This window comes from Prenolepis imparis, unplaced genomic scaffold (assembly GCF_030444845.1).
Source record: "Prenolepis imparis isolate NDT839.2.m4 unplaced genomic scaffold, iyPreImpa1.0 SCAF_2, whole genome shotgun sequence".
NCBI classification, from domain to species: domain Eukaryota; kingdom Metazoa; phylum Arthropoda; class Insecta; order Hymenoptera; family Formicidae; genus Prenolepis; species Prenolepis imparis.
Genome location: NW_028141160.1, coordinates 23,076,814 through 23,091,436, shown reverse-complemented (window position 1 = coordinate 23,091,436; position 14,623 = coordinate 23,076,814). Strand labels below are relative to the sequence as shown.

The 14,623-nt window shown below is 30.5% G+C and overlaps 2 protein-coding genes across 10 annotated transcripts; one reads left to right on the top strand and one right to left on the bottom strand.

Moving 5' to 3' along the window:
- The first annotated feature begins 589 nt into the window (after positions 1-589).
- On the top strand, positions 590-12,494 carry Vinc (vinculin). 8 transcript variants are annotated; one of them, XM_083032244.1, is made up of 20 exons: positions 590-847; positions 2,085-2,192; positions 2,322-2,467; positions 2,559-2,835; positions 2,918-3,118; positions 3,193-3,433; positions 3,554-3,786; positions 3,980-4,000; positions 4,411-4,777; positions 4,943-5,371; positions 5,724-5,815; positions 5,898-5,991; positions 6,664-6,705; positions 7,158-7,229; positions 7,924-7,950; positions 8,337-8,461; positions 8,565-8,804; positions 8,926-9,016; positions 9,249-9,284; positions 10,568-12,494. In XM_083032244.1, exons 1-20 carry the CDS (start codon positions 791-793, stop codon positions 10,735-10,737), a joined length of 3,069 nt encoding a protein of 1,022 aa, XP_082888370.1. In that variant the 5' UTR covers positions 590-790; the 3' UTR covers positions 10,738-12,494. The 8 variants fall into 8 exon arrangements, with proteins under 8 accessions (XP_082888370.1, XP_082888375.1, XP_082888373.1 ...); XM_083032249.1 differs by lacking the exon at positions 7,158-7,229 and having other exon boundaries at positions 591-847; XM_083032247.1 differs by lacking the exon at positions 7,924-7,950 and having other exon boundaries at positions 591-847.
- Positions 12,495-12,592: 98 nt separating this feature from the next.
- Positions 12,593-14,555, bottom strand: Taf8 (TBP-associated factor 8). Of its 2 annotated transcripts, XM_083032253.1 has the most exons (5): positions 14,375-14,555; positions 13,447-13,733; positions 13,184-13,334; positions 12,923-13,066; positions 12,611-12,822 (listed from the first exon to the last, which is right to left on the bottom strand). In XM_083032253.1, exons 1-5 carry the CDS (start codon positions 14,538-14,540, stop codon positions 12,656-12,658), a joined length of 915 nt encoding a protein of 304 aa, XP_082888379.1. In that variant the 5' UTR covers positions 14,541-14,555; the 3' UTR covers positions 12,611-12,655. The 2 variants fall into 2 exon arrangements, with proteins under 2 accessions (XP_082888380.1, XP_082888379.1); XM_083032254.1 differs by lacking the exon at positions 12,923-13,066 and having other exon boundaries at positions 12,593-12,822.
- Positions 14,556-14,623: the final 68 nt, after the last annotated feature.

Below are 14,623 nucleotides of genomic sequence, written 5' to 3'. Positions count from 1 at the left end.
TCTTTAATACACTTGTAAAAAACGCCGAAAACTATTCTTTTCCCTTGACAGTCAATCAACAACCCTAAAATGATCGAGATATCAGACTTTGACATGCGGAATGACTGCGCATGTGCAAAGACGAACTGGGCTTCATAATATTACATTTTACAGCTGTTGATTGATTATAAAGGGGAAAGGATAGTTTTCGGGGTTTTTTAAGAGTGTGCTAAAGCCATCTGAAGTGTTGTTTCATCGAAATATTTTTTTATTTCGAAATGGCATCTAAGAAATTTTAGCGTGTGTTTTCTCGCCTCTGACGTCACGATTTCGACATGGTCGGCAAGGAGCCAGGAGCCTTATGTGTTATTTTATGCAAATATGTTTTTATTTAGAAATGGCATCTAAAAATTTTTAGCGTGTGTTTTCTCGCCTCTGACGTCACGATTCCGACATGGTCGAATTTTTACTATAAAAACGAATTTATTGCAAGGGGTCCAGATGCGCAAGTTACAGCACTGTTTCCTCGCGCTCATTCGTCCGTTCTTTTGGTAGCGGATGATTCGTCGTCTGTATATACGATGTGTACGCACACATATAAATAATTCCGAGTACGATTCGCGGTGTGAAAACTCTGGTTGACGGCAGTTGACGGATCGCGCTTGCTCGGGATGGGTGTTACCTAAATTCTCCACATCCTCAAGTCTTTTAATTCTTATCTCGAGTTATTTCTCGCGCGACTTGGCGGATTCATTCTTTATTCTTCCCTTTTCTCCTTGTTTCTTACACATCGTAATAAGAAGCGATTAAAATGCCTGTCTTCCATACCAAAACTATCGAGAGTATTCTCGAACCAGTGGCTCAGCAGGTAATTAAAATGATTATGCACCCTTAATTATTTTTCCATAAAAAAAAAAAAAAAAAATTATTTCGCTCAAAAAATTCGAAAGAATTTTTCGAAAATTTCGGAAGAGGAGGGATGCTAATTTGTTGAACAGCGAAAACTTCACCTCGAGAAATATGTATTTCTTATTGTTAAATAAACAAAGTCCCGTCAATTATAAAATAAAGTATCGTTTTATATTTGTATGACAAGTATCAGGGTTCGTATTCTGCGCTTTATTTAACACTTGTGTGAAAATGTTTTAATGTCCTCCTTATTTGTTTGTTATAAATGTTATTGTTTAATGTCGTTTGGGCGATAAAAATCCACCAGATTTGGCAGGGCTTGAATACGCGAACGTGTTTATCGCAAGTCAAATTTACAGAGTAACCCTCTTGTTTCATCAAGAAAGCTTTATATAGAACTATGACATCATACTCTGTATATAGGACAGGGCTACTAAATCCATCTTTCAGACGGTATCGCACTGTTTCTGAAATGAAATTCAATCCCTTTAGATGTGATTTATGCAGAAAGATGGTTCCTACATTATTAGGCCAACATCTCCAAAAAAGGACATGTTGGTGTTACACGCAGCATCCCACGCATTTACGCATACTAATGCATCATATTAATGAACCAGCTGTCATTTCACGTTTCAATATACTTTTGTATGCTTAATTCGAATATACATATATTTTTGCCATTTTTTTCAAAAAGGATATATTTATTTAAAAAAATATATATTACCTTTATATATCTATAAGTATAATTTAATATACAGGATATATGTGTAAACAAGTTTTAAAGAAACTGCAAATTTTGCATCTGAGTAATTATATCATATTATTATTGCAATGATTAAATTAATAAAACAAAAATTATAAAATTTTATTTTTATTGCGTATAATTGACACTTGGAAAAATTGTATTTGAATTATAAAAATTAAATTGTAATAATATAAAATATATTTATATATATGATAGTATATATACAAAGTGTTATAAACTTGATATATATTATTTAAAATATTGTACAAGAAGTTAAAAACTATTTTTAGCTGCATAAGTCAAACAACTTTTACTTATGGAAAGTTATATATGTTATATATTTTAAAATTTATATAAATTAGAGAAATTAGAGAAATTTTCTGTATTTTTTTTTGCATCTTTTAACTATTTGGATCAAAATATTTATTAATAATTATTGCATCTTCTACAGGTCTCACGACTTGTCATTTTACACGAAGAAGCTGAAGATGGAAATGCAATGCCAGATTTGGGGCGGCCTGTACAGGCCGTCAGTATGGCTGTGACCAATCTTGTGAAAGTGAGTTTATATATAAAATAAAATCTTTTTGGATATTAAAAATATTATTCAAGTTTTTTACTTTTTTTTAATAAATATTATTTTATATTAAATTTTATTGTTACTATGTGTCTCTATTTTAATTTACAGGTTGGAAAGGAAACAATAAATTCATCTGATGATGCGTTGCTCAAACAAGACATGCCTGCAGCACTCCAACGTGTCGAAGGTGCTTCTCGTCTTTTGGAGGAAGCGTCAGCCATGCTAAAACAGGATCCATACTCAGGTTCTGCTAGGTACGATTTATGAAACTCTTGTATGAAATTGCTAATTGTGAATTTGACTAATTGTGTGTGTAACAAACTTACGACTGTTTTTTTATTTTAGGAAAAAGCTTATAGAGGGATCACGTGGTATTTTGCAAGGCACTAGTTCTTTGCTTCTTTGTTTCGATGAGAGTGAAGTACGAAAGATTATACGAGAATGCAAACGTGTATTAGATTATCTGGCTGTTACCGAAGTTATTGAAACAATGGAGGATTTGGTGCATTTTCTTAAGAATTTAAGTCCATGCCTCAGCAAGGTATCAAGAGAAGTGAGCGCTCGTGAGAAGGAGCTGACGCATCAAGTTCATAGAGAGATATTAGTGCGCTGTTTAGATCAAGTAAATATTATAATGTAATAAATGCTAATACCATTTAACATGTCAATGACTATGTTTAATAATAAATTGTTGATTTGTATAGGTCAAAACACTTGCTCCTATTCTCATCTGCTCCATGAAGATCTTCATTCATATTATTTCACAAGGTGGAAAAGGTGCGGATGAAGCGGCAGAAAATCGCAACTACTTGTCTGGCAGAATGTCCGATGAATTGAATGAAATTATTCGAGTGTTGCAATTAACTACATACGATGAAGAGGAATGGGAAGCAGATCAATTGACTGTTAGTTGTTTTTCATCTTGATGTTTGATTGTAGCTTATAACAATAAAATGTAATATAATTTTATTGTTATTAGGTGCTGAAAAAGGCTCAGAGTGCTATAGAATCCAGGATACGAGCAGCTTACGATTGGCTGGACGACGGACTGGCTCTAAGAGGTGGCGTAGGAGAAAAGAGCCTTCGCCAAATAATAGAACAAGCGTCGCGTTTGGCAGAACGTTATCTACCTCCATCGCAAGCGGAACCCCTGTCTAAATTGGCTTCCCAGATTGTTACTATGACCGATGCTCTTTGTGAACTGCGTCAAAATGAAAAAGGTTACTATTCTAGCTTCACAAGATTTACATGTCGTAATAGTGTATTATAAAAATATTATATATGTATTGATAAACATCCAAGATTCGACGTAAATAATCATATCTATTGTATATCTAAAGGCACTACACCTCAAGCGGAAGCCTTAGCACGCGGTATTAAAGAGAAATTGAACGAACTCCGCGGCTCGGTAGCGTCCGCTTTGGTGGCAGCAGATAAATCGGGAACCGCACAGACGGCACACACAGTAGCGGGTCGATTAGAACAAGCGAACAAGTGGCTTCTGAATCCGCAACACGATGACAAGGGACTCGGTAAAAGGGCTATAGCTTTAATAATACACGAAGGAAAAAAGGTACGATGTCAATCAACTCTTATAATTTTTCTTTTTCGATCGTTTGTCTATTGAACATTTATCACATATATGTGATGAAATATATATATCTAGTAGCGCGTTATGTAGTAGTCGATTTTTTTTATATGGTATTTCAAATCAGTCACATTTTCACTCTATAATGCTTAATATCTTCAATGCTGCGCATAGAAAGAATGAGCAACCTATAGCAAATGTGAGTCTGGAAATACTTCTCGTTATGTTCTCACAATGTATAATGTCTATCGATATCATAGGCAGATGAGCTATGCGAAGCGTTCTGAGCACCGCGCATTTAATTCTCTCTTATTTTTCATTATTTAACCATCCACATGAGAGATATTTATTTACATAAGCAGAGTTTTCAAATACTTGCTTTTTATTGCCTTAAATTAAAATTTCACAAATTTAAATTTAGCTTTACAGAATTTTATTTTGAAATTTTGTTTAAAGTTCTTGCTATAAATTCTATTTTACACGAATCTAAATTATCGAGAGAAAATTCGCGATGCCCGTGACGCTCTGCATATCAATTATTTTCCTAAAAGGCTTAACAATTTTTACCATCATCGACAATCTTATGTTTGAAAAAAAAAAAAAAAATAGGTAGCCGAGGGTCTGCCAGGTATACATAAGGCGGAGATTTTACAATTATGCGACGAGGTGGACAACTTGTCGCATCAGCTTGCCGATCTCTGTGCTCACGGTCAGGGCAATACTCCACGCGCTCAGGAAATCGCCCGACAGCTGTCCCATAAGCTCTACGAATTGAAGAACAGGATACAACAGGCCGTCGTGTCTCGCGTCGTCGAGGATTTCATTGACATCACGACACCCCTGAAACAATTCACGGACGCCGTTTTAGCACCCGCGGGCACACCGGGACGCGATCAAAACTTCAATGACAAAACCTGCACGCTGCAGACATTCTCGAATAGAGCGGCAAAGACGGCAAGGATGGTCGCGGCTGGCGGTATATATTTTTTTATATCGTAAAAAATTCAATTCGATTATCTTAATCCTTTAAAAGATAAAGAATTGAGAATAGTTGTTAAAGACATTTTTTTTAAGAAATAATTTTTATCTCTTCTTTCTTTTCTGAAAGATTAAAAAATTCTGAAGGATTTTACTATTACAGGAAGCGGAGGGAATAAGAAGTTGGCCGAGGCGTTAGCCGCTAGTGCCTCGCAAGTGGAGTCTCTGACGCCGCAGTTGATCAACGCCGGACGAATTCGCATGACTTATCCGGACAGCAAAGCCGCGGATGAGCACTTTGAAAATTTGCGACAGCAATACGCGGAGACGATGCAGAGAGCGCGAGCATTATGTGACGAGGCGACTGACAGCGGCGATTTCATCAGAACTTCTGAGGAACAGATGCAGAAGCATACGTTCCTTTGCGAGGAGGCTATCGCCAAGACGCACCCGCAGAAGATGGTCGATAATACGGCGTCTATCGCACGTCTCGCGAATCGAGTTATACTCGTGGCGAAACAGGAAAGCGATAATAGCGAAGACCCCGCCTTCATACAAAGAGTAAATCACGCCACCGATATTCTTCAAAATAGTGAGTACATTATTTATTACATATTTGTTTTTTTATTTTTTTTCTTAGCTTAATATAATTATTAATATAATATATAATATTACACATAACAAAATAAGAACTGCAATTCTTTATTGTAAATTAATTAACTCGAATTTTAATGAACAATTTGTAGAAAAAAATATTCGTCTTACTACGCATTCATCTGATTTGAATTCCTCACAAAGTAAAAGATGTAGAATTATAGAAAATAAAATTATAGAAAATATAGAAAAACTTATAAAAATTTACAAATATAAAATTTTAAGAAAATAATATTTTTTGAGATATTTTATTAATCTATTATTAAGCAATTGTATTATGTGTTTAATAGGTGTTGCTCCAATGGTCCAGGATGCTAAATTAGTGGCAATGAACATCAATGACAGCGCTGCAGTATCACGCTGGAGAGAAAGTAATCGCGCAGTACGTATCTTATTCTAGTAATATATTTCATAAAAATTATTATAATATAATATGTATTTTTATCAATGTTATATTCTCTTAGCTGTTAGCCAACGTCGGGCAAGTTCGTAAAGCCATTGTAATTCAACCGGATTTGGTACCGCCTCTGGAAATGTCACAGTTACATATTAATGACGGTGAGTTTTTAATATGAAATATTTCTAGAAATAAGTAATAATCTTTAAAGATATGGTTCCACCAATCAAAACGGAAACATTCATGATTATTTTATAATTAACCAACCCAATTGACAAATTTTCTTATGAGAAAATGGCTAATTTATGATAATTTTGTATTACTTTTTTAGATATTCTTTATTATACTTTTTTAGATATTCTTTATTATACTTCTTTATTTTACTTGTTTTCAGTAATTTGTTACATAATTTTATAATTCATGTAGGTTTTAGAGAAAAATAGATTAGAATATATTTTATATCAGCCTACTAATAAAAACTTTGTGCTTTTTTGCATATACTATTTAAATACGTAGATAAAACAATAGATGTATAAATATGAAATAGAATGCTTGCATTATAAAGTACTCATTTTATTATATTAGCTATAAAAATCATCTAATTTTTCTTTGGTAAATGAGATCATTATTTGTTTTCTTATAATACCATTTTTAAAGAATATATAGTTTTATATTTTATAGATACAAATTTCTTAAGTTAAAAGAACTTTGAGATAAAATTATAGATAAAACTAAAGAAATTATATAAAATATTGCATTAGGAAATAAAAGAGACAATATCAATCTATAGTATATTAACAAAAAAAAGTACATGTACAATGTATCTTTTACAGATGAACAAATTCCAGTCAAATATAATTACTCCAAAGCTAAAGGTATCTTTTTCAGCATGAAATAATTTATGCATGATTGTTTGTTATACCATTTTACAGATACGTTTTTTTAAAATTATATCAAAAAATTTAATTTAGCCTAGTTATTAATGAAGACTGAATTAATATAATTTAACGAGAAGTCTATGGTATTATAAAAACATATATAACAAAGTTATATATACAAATATATACATATGTATATATATTATATAATCTGTTTTTTATGCTTGCTCTCTTTCATTCATGACATTTTTTCAATTAGATTCGTTATTTATGAGAAGAGAAGCTATATAACATGCTATATTATAATCGATAAAATTCATTGCATTAATATTCTCTCGCGTTCATTTTTATCATATGTAAAATGCAGATCAGATTGATGACAAGAAAAAGACATTGTTAGATTTATTGAAATGTCAGGCTGTAAGATTAATTATATTTGCTCCAATTAGTAGAGAATCCCGATCTTTTATATCAAGAACTGGCTTCTGACAACGAGTTAGAAAAATCAATTCACGACGGAGGTAATCTATAAAATTCTTTGGCCCCATAAATGGCATAAATGATTATTATGTTTTTTTTTTTTTCCATGTTTTTTAATGTTCCCTGTTATAAAGCATGCAGTGGCTGAAGATAAAGCTCGTACTAAGCAAAACGTTATGAGTATGATTATAATATGCTATATATGGCCAAGTCTAGAAAAAGGACATAACATTATTCACGATATAAAAATACATGATTAATGTATGATACAAAATTTATTATACATTCATATAAAAGTAAGAAATCTTTTTAATATAAATTTCTATCTTATTTCTATCTTATGTATTTAATAAATCAAGCTGCATTTTGCTCAATCATGCATACATGCGATTTTTTGCAATAATATCTCAATAATATTAGTGATTCATAGTTATTATCATGTTACAGATAATATTAACAATTTTAAGCATCAAATACATTAATTTTTAACTTATTATATCATATAATTGATATTTATTATAATAATGGTATATAGAAAGACTAAAATATAATATTACTTATTGATATAAAGTATTCATTACTATGATAGAAGATATGTTGATTTTTATTCCAAGTAGCATGACGTTAATGCAATACTTAATTACATGCATGTAGAAGCATTTTCCATAACATGTCCAATTTGTCTCATATTTTAACGTGATGCATTTCTGTTTTTAATGCTACATGGATTGCCAGGTTATTACAATTGTAATATTGATGATGGTAATTATCCAAACATGTTTCTATTCTTATAATATTTCATTCATCAATTTTTTTTACTAATATACAGAGATCAGAGCATGAAGTAACCATTTGGTCACATCTTTAATAAATAATATCATTATTGTAAAGATTGTAAATTACATTTACAACAGTTGGCTTATATTAATCTTATACATTATTTGCGATTGTTTACAGCGAAGCTTTACTATATATTTTGAGATATAATGCATACAGTGTGATTTTTAACAGATCTTCTCTGTTATGATTGTTTGTAACAGATTGTTCTAGATTTTTATGTACATTTTTCTGTGCACAACGAAAAAGAGGAAATACTGTATTACAAGATTTTATTGAGATGATGACATTTATTTATTTCTTGTGTACAGAAGTGGCACCTCCTCGCCCACCTTTGCCAGGAGGCGACATCCCACCTCCGAGGCCTCCACCTCCCGAGACGGACGACGAGGAAGAAATGTTTATGCACGCTCCCCAACCCAATCAACCGATAATGGTAAGAGAAAAATGTTGTGCGCTTGATCCGCATCTATACATATATACATATAACAAGTCATAAAACTAATCGAACACGAGTTATATTTATACTTGTTGTACAGATGGCTGCCCATGGTTTACATCAAGAGGTACGGCAATGGTCGAGCAAGGATAATGAGATTATCGCAGCGGCGAAGAAGATGGCTATATTAATGGGCAGATTATCCGGACTGGTTAGAGGCGAGGGTGGCAACAAACGAGATCTGATCGCGTGCGCCAAAGCAATCGCGGAAGCTTCCCAGGAAGTGACTCGTCTCGCGAAAGAACTCGCCAGAGAGTGCACTGATAAACGTATTCGTACGGTAGGTATATTAGATACTATTGAACTCTACATATCTATTATCTATAAATATCTAATTTTCGTTATAGAATTGATTATGTAAAAATCTAATCTTATATTTGTTTAATGGTTTCTTTCTTCAGAATCTTCTTCAAGTTTGCGAGCGTATACCTACTATCGGAACGCAACTGAAGATTCTGTCTACGGTAAAAGCCACTATGCTCGGGGCACAAGGTATAGTATATATTATCTTCTTATATATATATATATATATATATATATTTACATATTCGATTATATTTTCGATAAAAAAAAAATCGCCAAACTGGTTAATTATTAAGAAATATATCTATTAATGATTCTTTCTCTCTCTTTGGGATGATATCTTCCGACAAAACATTGCTTAACAGAAACGTGTGTGAGAACTAATGTATTAATGAAGACAAATTAAATCCTTTGTATATAGAGACACTCCCGACCTGGGAAGAGCTGATGCTTTATGGTAAAAGAAGTTGCAAACTTGTGCTTAATGTTATCGTCTCTTTATCTCTCTTTCTCTTTTGGTGGCGTTTATTTCGTTCTTTTAAAGATTTGATATCGATTGATTTTCACACAGCATCGAAATGCATGCGACTCCTACTTTTTTCTTAAAGAGGAATGTGAAAAAGTGAAACACTGTTATCCAATGTTGATAGATATACATATATATGTATGAGATGGAAACTCTGACAAAATATTTACGTAGCAATACAATTCATTAACTTAGCAATCTTTATGAATAGGCTAATGATTTTGATATTTTATTTGAACTTTGAATGGTATGTGCCGCGTTGGTATACGTCTGCTCATCGTGGTGTAGATGAATTGATTGGCTGCAGTAAGTGGATTATAAAATTTTATAGCAAATTTTTAGATAGCAAATTATTCAATATCGTACTATCCATATTTTTTATATGTTAAATATCAATATATTGTGTATTTTTCAATCTACAATACACATTTCATCATTATCAATTGCTACAATTGCAATTCACGATATTTATCATTTGTATATATATTATGGTAAGCAGACACTCGAAATCAAACGATTCATGCTACTTTCATGAAAGTTTCCTCCGAGCAATCATTAGTCTTTGCTCCGAAATATATGTGTTTTTATTTTTACTCATGCATGTTTTTTTTTTACATAATTACTAGCGCTCGCATATATTTGCTAGCTATACATGCTTTTTACAAAGCACTCCATTTACATAATTCATCTAAAAGTTTCGAGCCACAGTAATTATGAAGGACTTTCTTTCAATGTAATTTTATATGCACAGTAAATACATTCTAGATATTTATATGCATCTAGTTTCCTGATTTAAGCAGTAATTAATCGTACATCGCATGTAAATTACACACATTACATATTTTACAGTAAATAATAAAGCTTCTTTCATCCTAGCACTTAATAAAGTAGTCGTTAGAAAAAAATAATGATGCATTTCTAACACAGAAAATATCAAGTAGCTTAGAATAAAATTATAATTATATATTATCCATCTATTATCAAGATTGTTATTTAGTACATGAGATATTTATGAGTCATATTACAAATATAATTTTACAATTCTAATAACAGATAGTGACAATTATTATATTAATTAGCTGTAGAAAAATAATAAATTAGTTGTAGAAAAATTTATAAAAATGATATATGTCTTAACAAATATATTGATGTATCGGAAAATTATTTTTTTTATCTAAATCTCTGATAGTTATTTTTGTAATGTGTACACACAGGTACGGAAGAAGATCAGGAAGCGACGGACATGCTTGTCGGAAACGCTCAGAATCTTATGCAAAGCGTGAAGGAAACTGTGCGTGCAGCAGAATGTGCCAGCATAAAGATTCGCACCGCTTCCGGTATGAAACTACGCTGGGTGCGTCGTCAGCCATGGTACCAATATTAAACGATGATAGATGAAGAAGGTACGAGGAGCAGAGGTGCAAGATTTTGCTTCGTGTTCATATATACATATTAGTAGAAATTTTCCTATAATTTTAATAAATTAAAAATATATTAACTACATATATATATTTCTATATATAAATTTCGCAAGAGTACTAATTACGCGTGTGGCGTATTATGCTTCATGTTTCAAAGTTGATTTATCGATTTTTGGTTTGTTTTATATTGTATTTTTTTTTTTTTTTTTTTTTTTTGCTTAATAGATTTTTTATGAAGATGTTTTTATAGAGGAAAGCAATATGAATGATCACGTGTTTTATACGCACAATTCTTTTTAAGTAGATAAGCAGCAATAACTAATATTTATCTCATCATTGCTTATGATTTTTATAGCCTTAATTTACTTTATATAATGTTTAATGAAATAATACAGCATAATATAGTTTTTAATTTTATAATCATAAGCATCATACAGCATAGAATGAAAACTAATCATTGATCTCGTAGTTCATTATTTTAAATGGAAAAGATTATTTATGCTTTACATATATATTAGAAGAACAATACGATAATCGGATGAAAAGTTCTAGGCATCACACAAAGATAGAGATAAAATTTGGAAATAAAAATAATTTTGAGCCAAAAAATGTTTTTTCCTTGTTAGGTCGAGAACTTTTCATCTGACTAGTAATTATATTCATCTGAATCATATTTCATCTGAATAGTAATTATACATATATATGACCATAATAATATATAATCATAATAGAGAAGCGCAATTCTATACAATTTATACAATTTATATTAATCTCTTTATCCGAATTAAAATATTGTTTAAACAAGAATTATAAACATATATTTAAATATAATATTTAAACTTTGAATATATATATAAACCACATTCGTGAAAAATTTTTTTAAAAATTAAACAATGAGGTATACTGAGAGGAAGTCAGGTATATCTCTTATTTCTCTTTGTTAAATAAAATATTATCGTGTGTGTATCACACACACCATACACACAGGATTAAAATATTGTATTTTTACAAAATAAGTATGAATATAATCACACTTATAAAATTGCTATACATTAAATAACTATGTGCACACAGTGGAGTTATCTAAGTTTATATAATATCTGAATTATCTTTAATATTCTTAATATGGTAGTATATAAATATATTCAAAAAATATATTTATAAAATTTATTATTTTATAACAATTCAAATTCTTTAAATTGTTTTGAAAAGTATGAAGTTGATAGCATTAATTATATATAAATGTGTATTTTTTTGTGAATGTATCATCATTCATCAATGCTGTACGCTTTTCTTTTAAAAGAGCAGTTTTGTCAATCAGATATTTATATACAATCTTTTCATCTTTTATAAATTGTCAATTATTTCAGATATAGAATAAACTTAGACGCTTGCTGCTGCGAATCGTATTTAATACAATGAAAAATCTATTTTTATATAAATTGTACGCAGTGATTATAATACCAATATTTTTGGCTTTGTATCCTCATATCTTTTTTTTTATAAGGTGCTAATATGTGCAATATTGAACCTAAGTAATATTGCTATGTAACAGAAAGTAAATCTAATTATATATTTCAATAGTGATTTTAATATATAACATAGTATAGAAATAAATTTTAAAAATTGATGATACGGAATGTTACGATACGTATTAATTCTCTGTGACAGATAATAATGTATCTCAAAATACTTTTGTGTAACCACATTTATAATAAAAATAACTTTTATTACACATATACACAAATTTGTATTCTTACTTTTTATTCCATGTTTTATGAACATTAAATATAAAAAATATTACATGTATATACATTATTATATATATATATATATATATATATATATATATATATATTAGATTATTATATTATACAATATTTAAGATTCGACTCCTTCTCTTTTGACAGATCCAGGTCCAGGTATTGTTGTACCTGGAATTTTATTTTTGGGAATCTTTCCCGGTCTTAGATATGGATTGTCTATAACATCTTGCTGAGTAGCAGTTTCGCCATTTTGTTCTATATTTTCGTTTTGCGTTTGATTACCTAAAAACAATAAGTTCACATCATGTTATATTAGTTTTTAACTGTATATTTATTTCAAATATATTTTATTATGATATATATGTATACAAAAGATGTATACCTTCCTCTTTCTCTTTGCCTTCTTGCTCTTTTTTCTTTTTCACTGGATTTGATTCAAATTGAAAGTCTGGATCTGGCTCAAATACTTGATCTTGAGGTAAAAGAGCAGAGATATAACTTGGGAATTGCGGTTTACAAGATATTACTAAAAACAAAGAAAATATATGTAAAATATACTCTCTCTCCTCTCTCTCTTGTTGTACATATATATTTATAATAAAATAAACTTATATTAATTTCATATAAGTGACAACTTGCTTACAGGGAAACATGCTGTTATCCTCTGTGAGAAATAAACTATGCGTTTCTCCAGTTTTAGCAATAAACCTTGTTAAAGCTCTTTCAATATCCCGTTTTTGTGTTGCCACTTTTTCTCTTATTGCTTCATATTCTGTTACTGGTTGCTTATGTGTCTGCAATATTTGTATTATTGAATGAAATCTGTATGTACTATGCAATATTTGTTTCGATAATAATTTGCAAGCAAATAAAAAGTGTGTATGATAAATATAATTAAATACTCACCGGAGTTCTGATATACGCGTGTGGATCAGGAAAAGGTGGTAAATAATTTGGTATATGCGATGGATGACTTTGCTTAACACCAGCTTGCAAGATATTCAATTGTTTTGATTGTGTTTGTTGTTGAAGAGTTGGTAAAACCGTTCTGTTTTGTCTCTTTGCATAAGTTTCTATATTATCTACTTTCATACCCATATTGATCAATGCCAATATCACATCTGCTATGAGAGGCTCTGTTCTCCCAGAAAGTTCACAATAATTTCTTGCTGATGCTCCAGTTTCCACAATAACTGTAATTTGTGAGAAGAATATAATAAATGATTTGTATGCACAAGATAAAGAAATAAATATATAAAAATCGAATTAAGAAAAGTCATGGATGGAAAGTTAAGAAAGAAATGTAGAGTCTAGATTTTCATTTAAAACTCAATTTAAAAGACTATCATTAGGAATCTATCATATTTATTAATCTATAATGTTTTATATTTTGACAAATAATATAGTTGGGATGTGTAAATACATTCTTAAAATACTATTTGCTCTTTAATAATTTTAGTTACTTGGCTCGTTTAATAATACATTGCACATATCGAATATAAGTTAAAGTGCTTATGTTTTTCAGAATATTATTACACAAATTTTGAACATCAATAGGAAATCTATAATATATACCTCAGTCTCTAAAAAAAGTCCTAATGTTTAAAAACTCATTTGCTGTTGAAGCTGTATACGATGTAATTACTGGATATAACAATTGATAAATATGTGTTCTTTCGAATAATATAAAAAATGGAGTTTGTACATTGTTTCATTTAATTATATTTTTCTTCAAAGAGATTCAGCATCCTCTTTTTTTTTGTGCCACTATTTTTGGGAGGAAAAGATTGTATAAACGATAGGTTGGAAATTTAAATATTTTTAAAAGTCTTACATGATTGTAACATTTCGGTGAGCGTTTCCACCGCTTGTTTCTCACACGTGTCATAACCACATTCCACTAAGATGCTGCAAACCACTTGATTCAAGATTTTTCTTCGAGTATTGACAGTTTGTGTATCCATTTCGATGTTAGATAAACAAACTCTCGTCGCAGCCATATTGGATTGCGTTCGAAATTCTACTCCATAAAGTGGGGTAATTTGATAAATTGGAACAAAAAGAAAGGAGCTTCTTTCTGATT

Coding starts and splice junctions, on each gene's coding strand:
- Taf8 (XM_083032253.1), bottom strand. CDS start 14,540: ATGGCTGCGACGAGAGTTTGTTTATCTAACATCGAAATGGATACACAA. Junction 13,335..13,446: donor ACGCGTATATCAGAACTCCG/GTGAGTATTTAA, acceptor CAAATATTGCAG/ACACATAAGCAACCAGTAAC. Junction 12,823..12,922: donor AGGCAAAGAGAAAGAGGAAG/GTATACATCTTT, acceptor TATTGTTTTTAG/GTAATCAAACGCAAAACGAA.
- Vinc (XM_083032244.1), top strand. CDS start 791: ATGCCTGTCTTCCATACCAAAACTATCGAGAGTATTCTCGAACCAGTG. Junction 2,836..2,917: donor TAGTGCGCTGTTTAGATCAA/GTAAATATTATA, acceptor TGATTTGTATAG/GTCAAAACACTTGCTCCTAT. Junction 8,805..8,925: donor CTGATAAACGTATTCGTACG/GTAGGTATATTA, acceptor TTCTTTCTTCAG/AATCTTCTTCAAGTTTGCGA.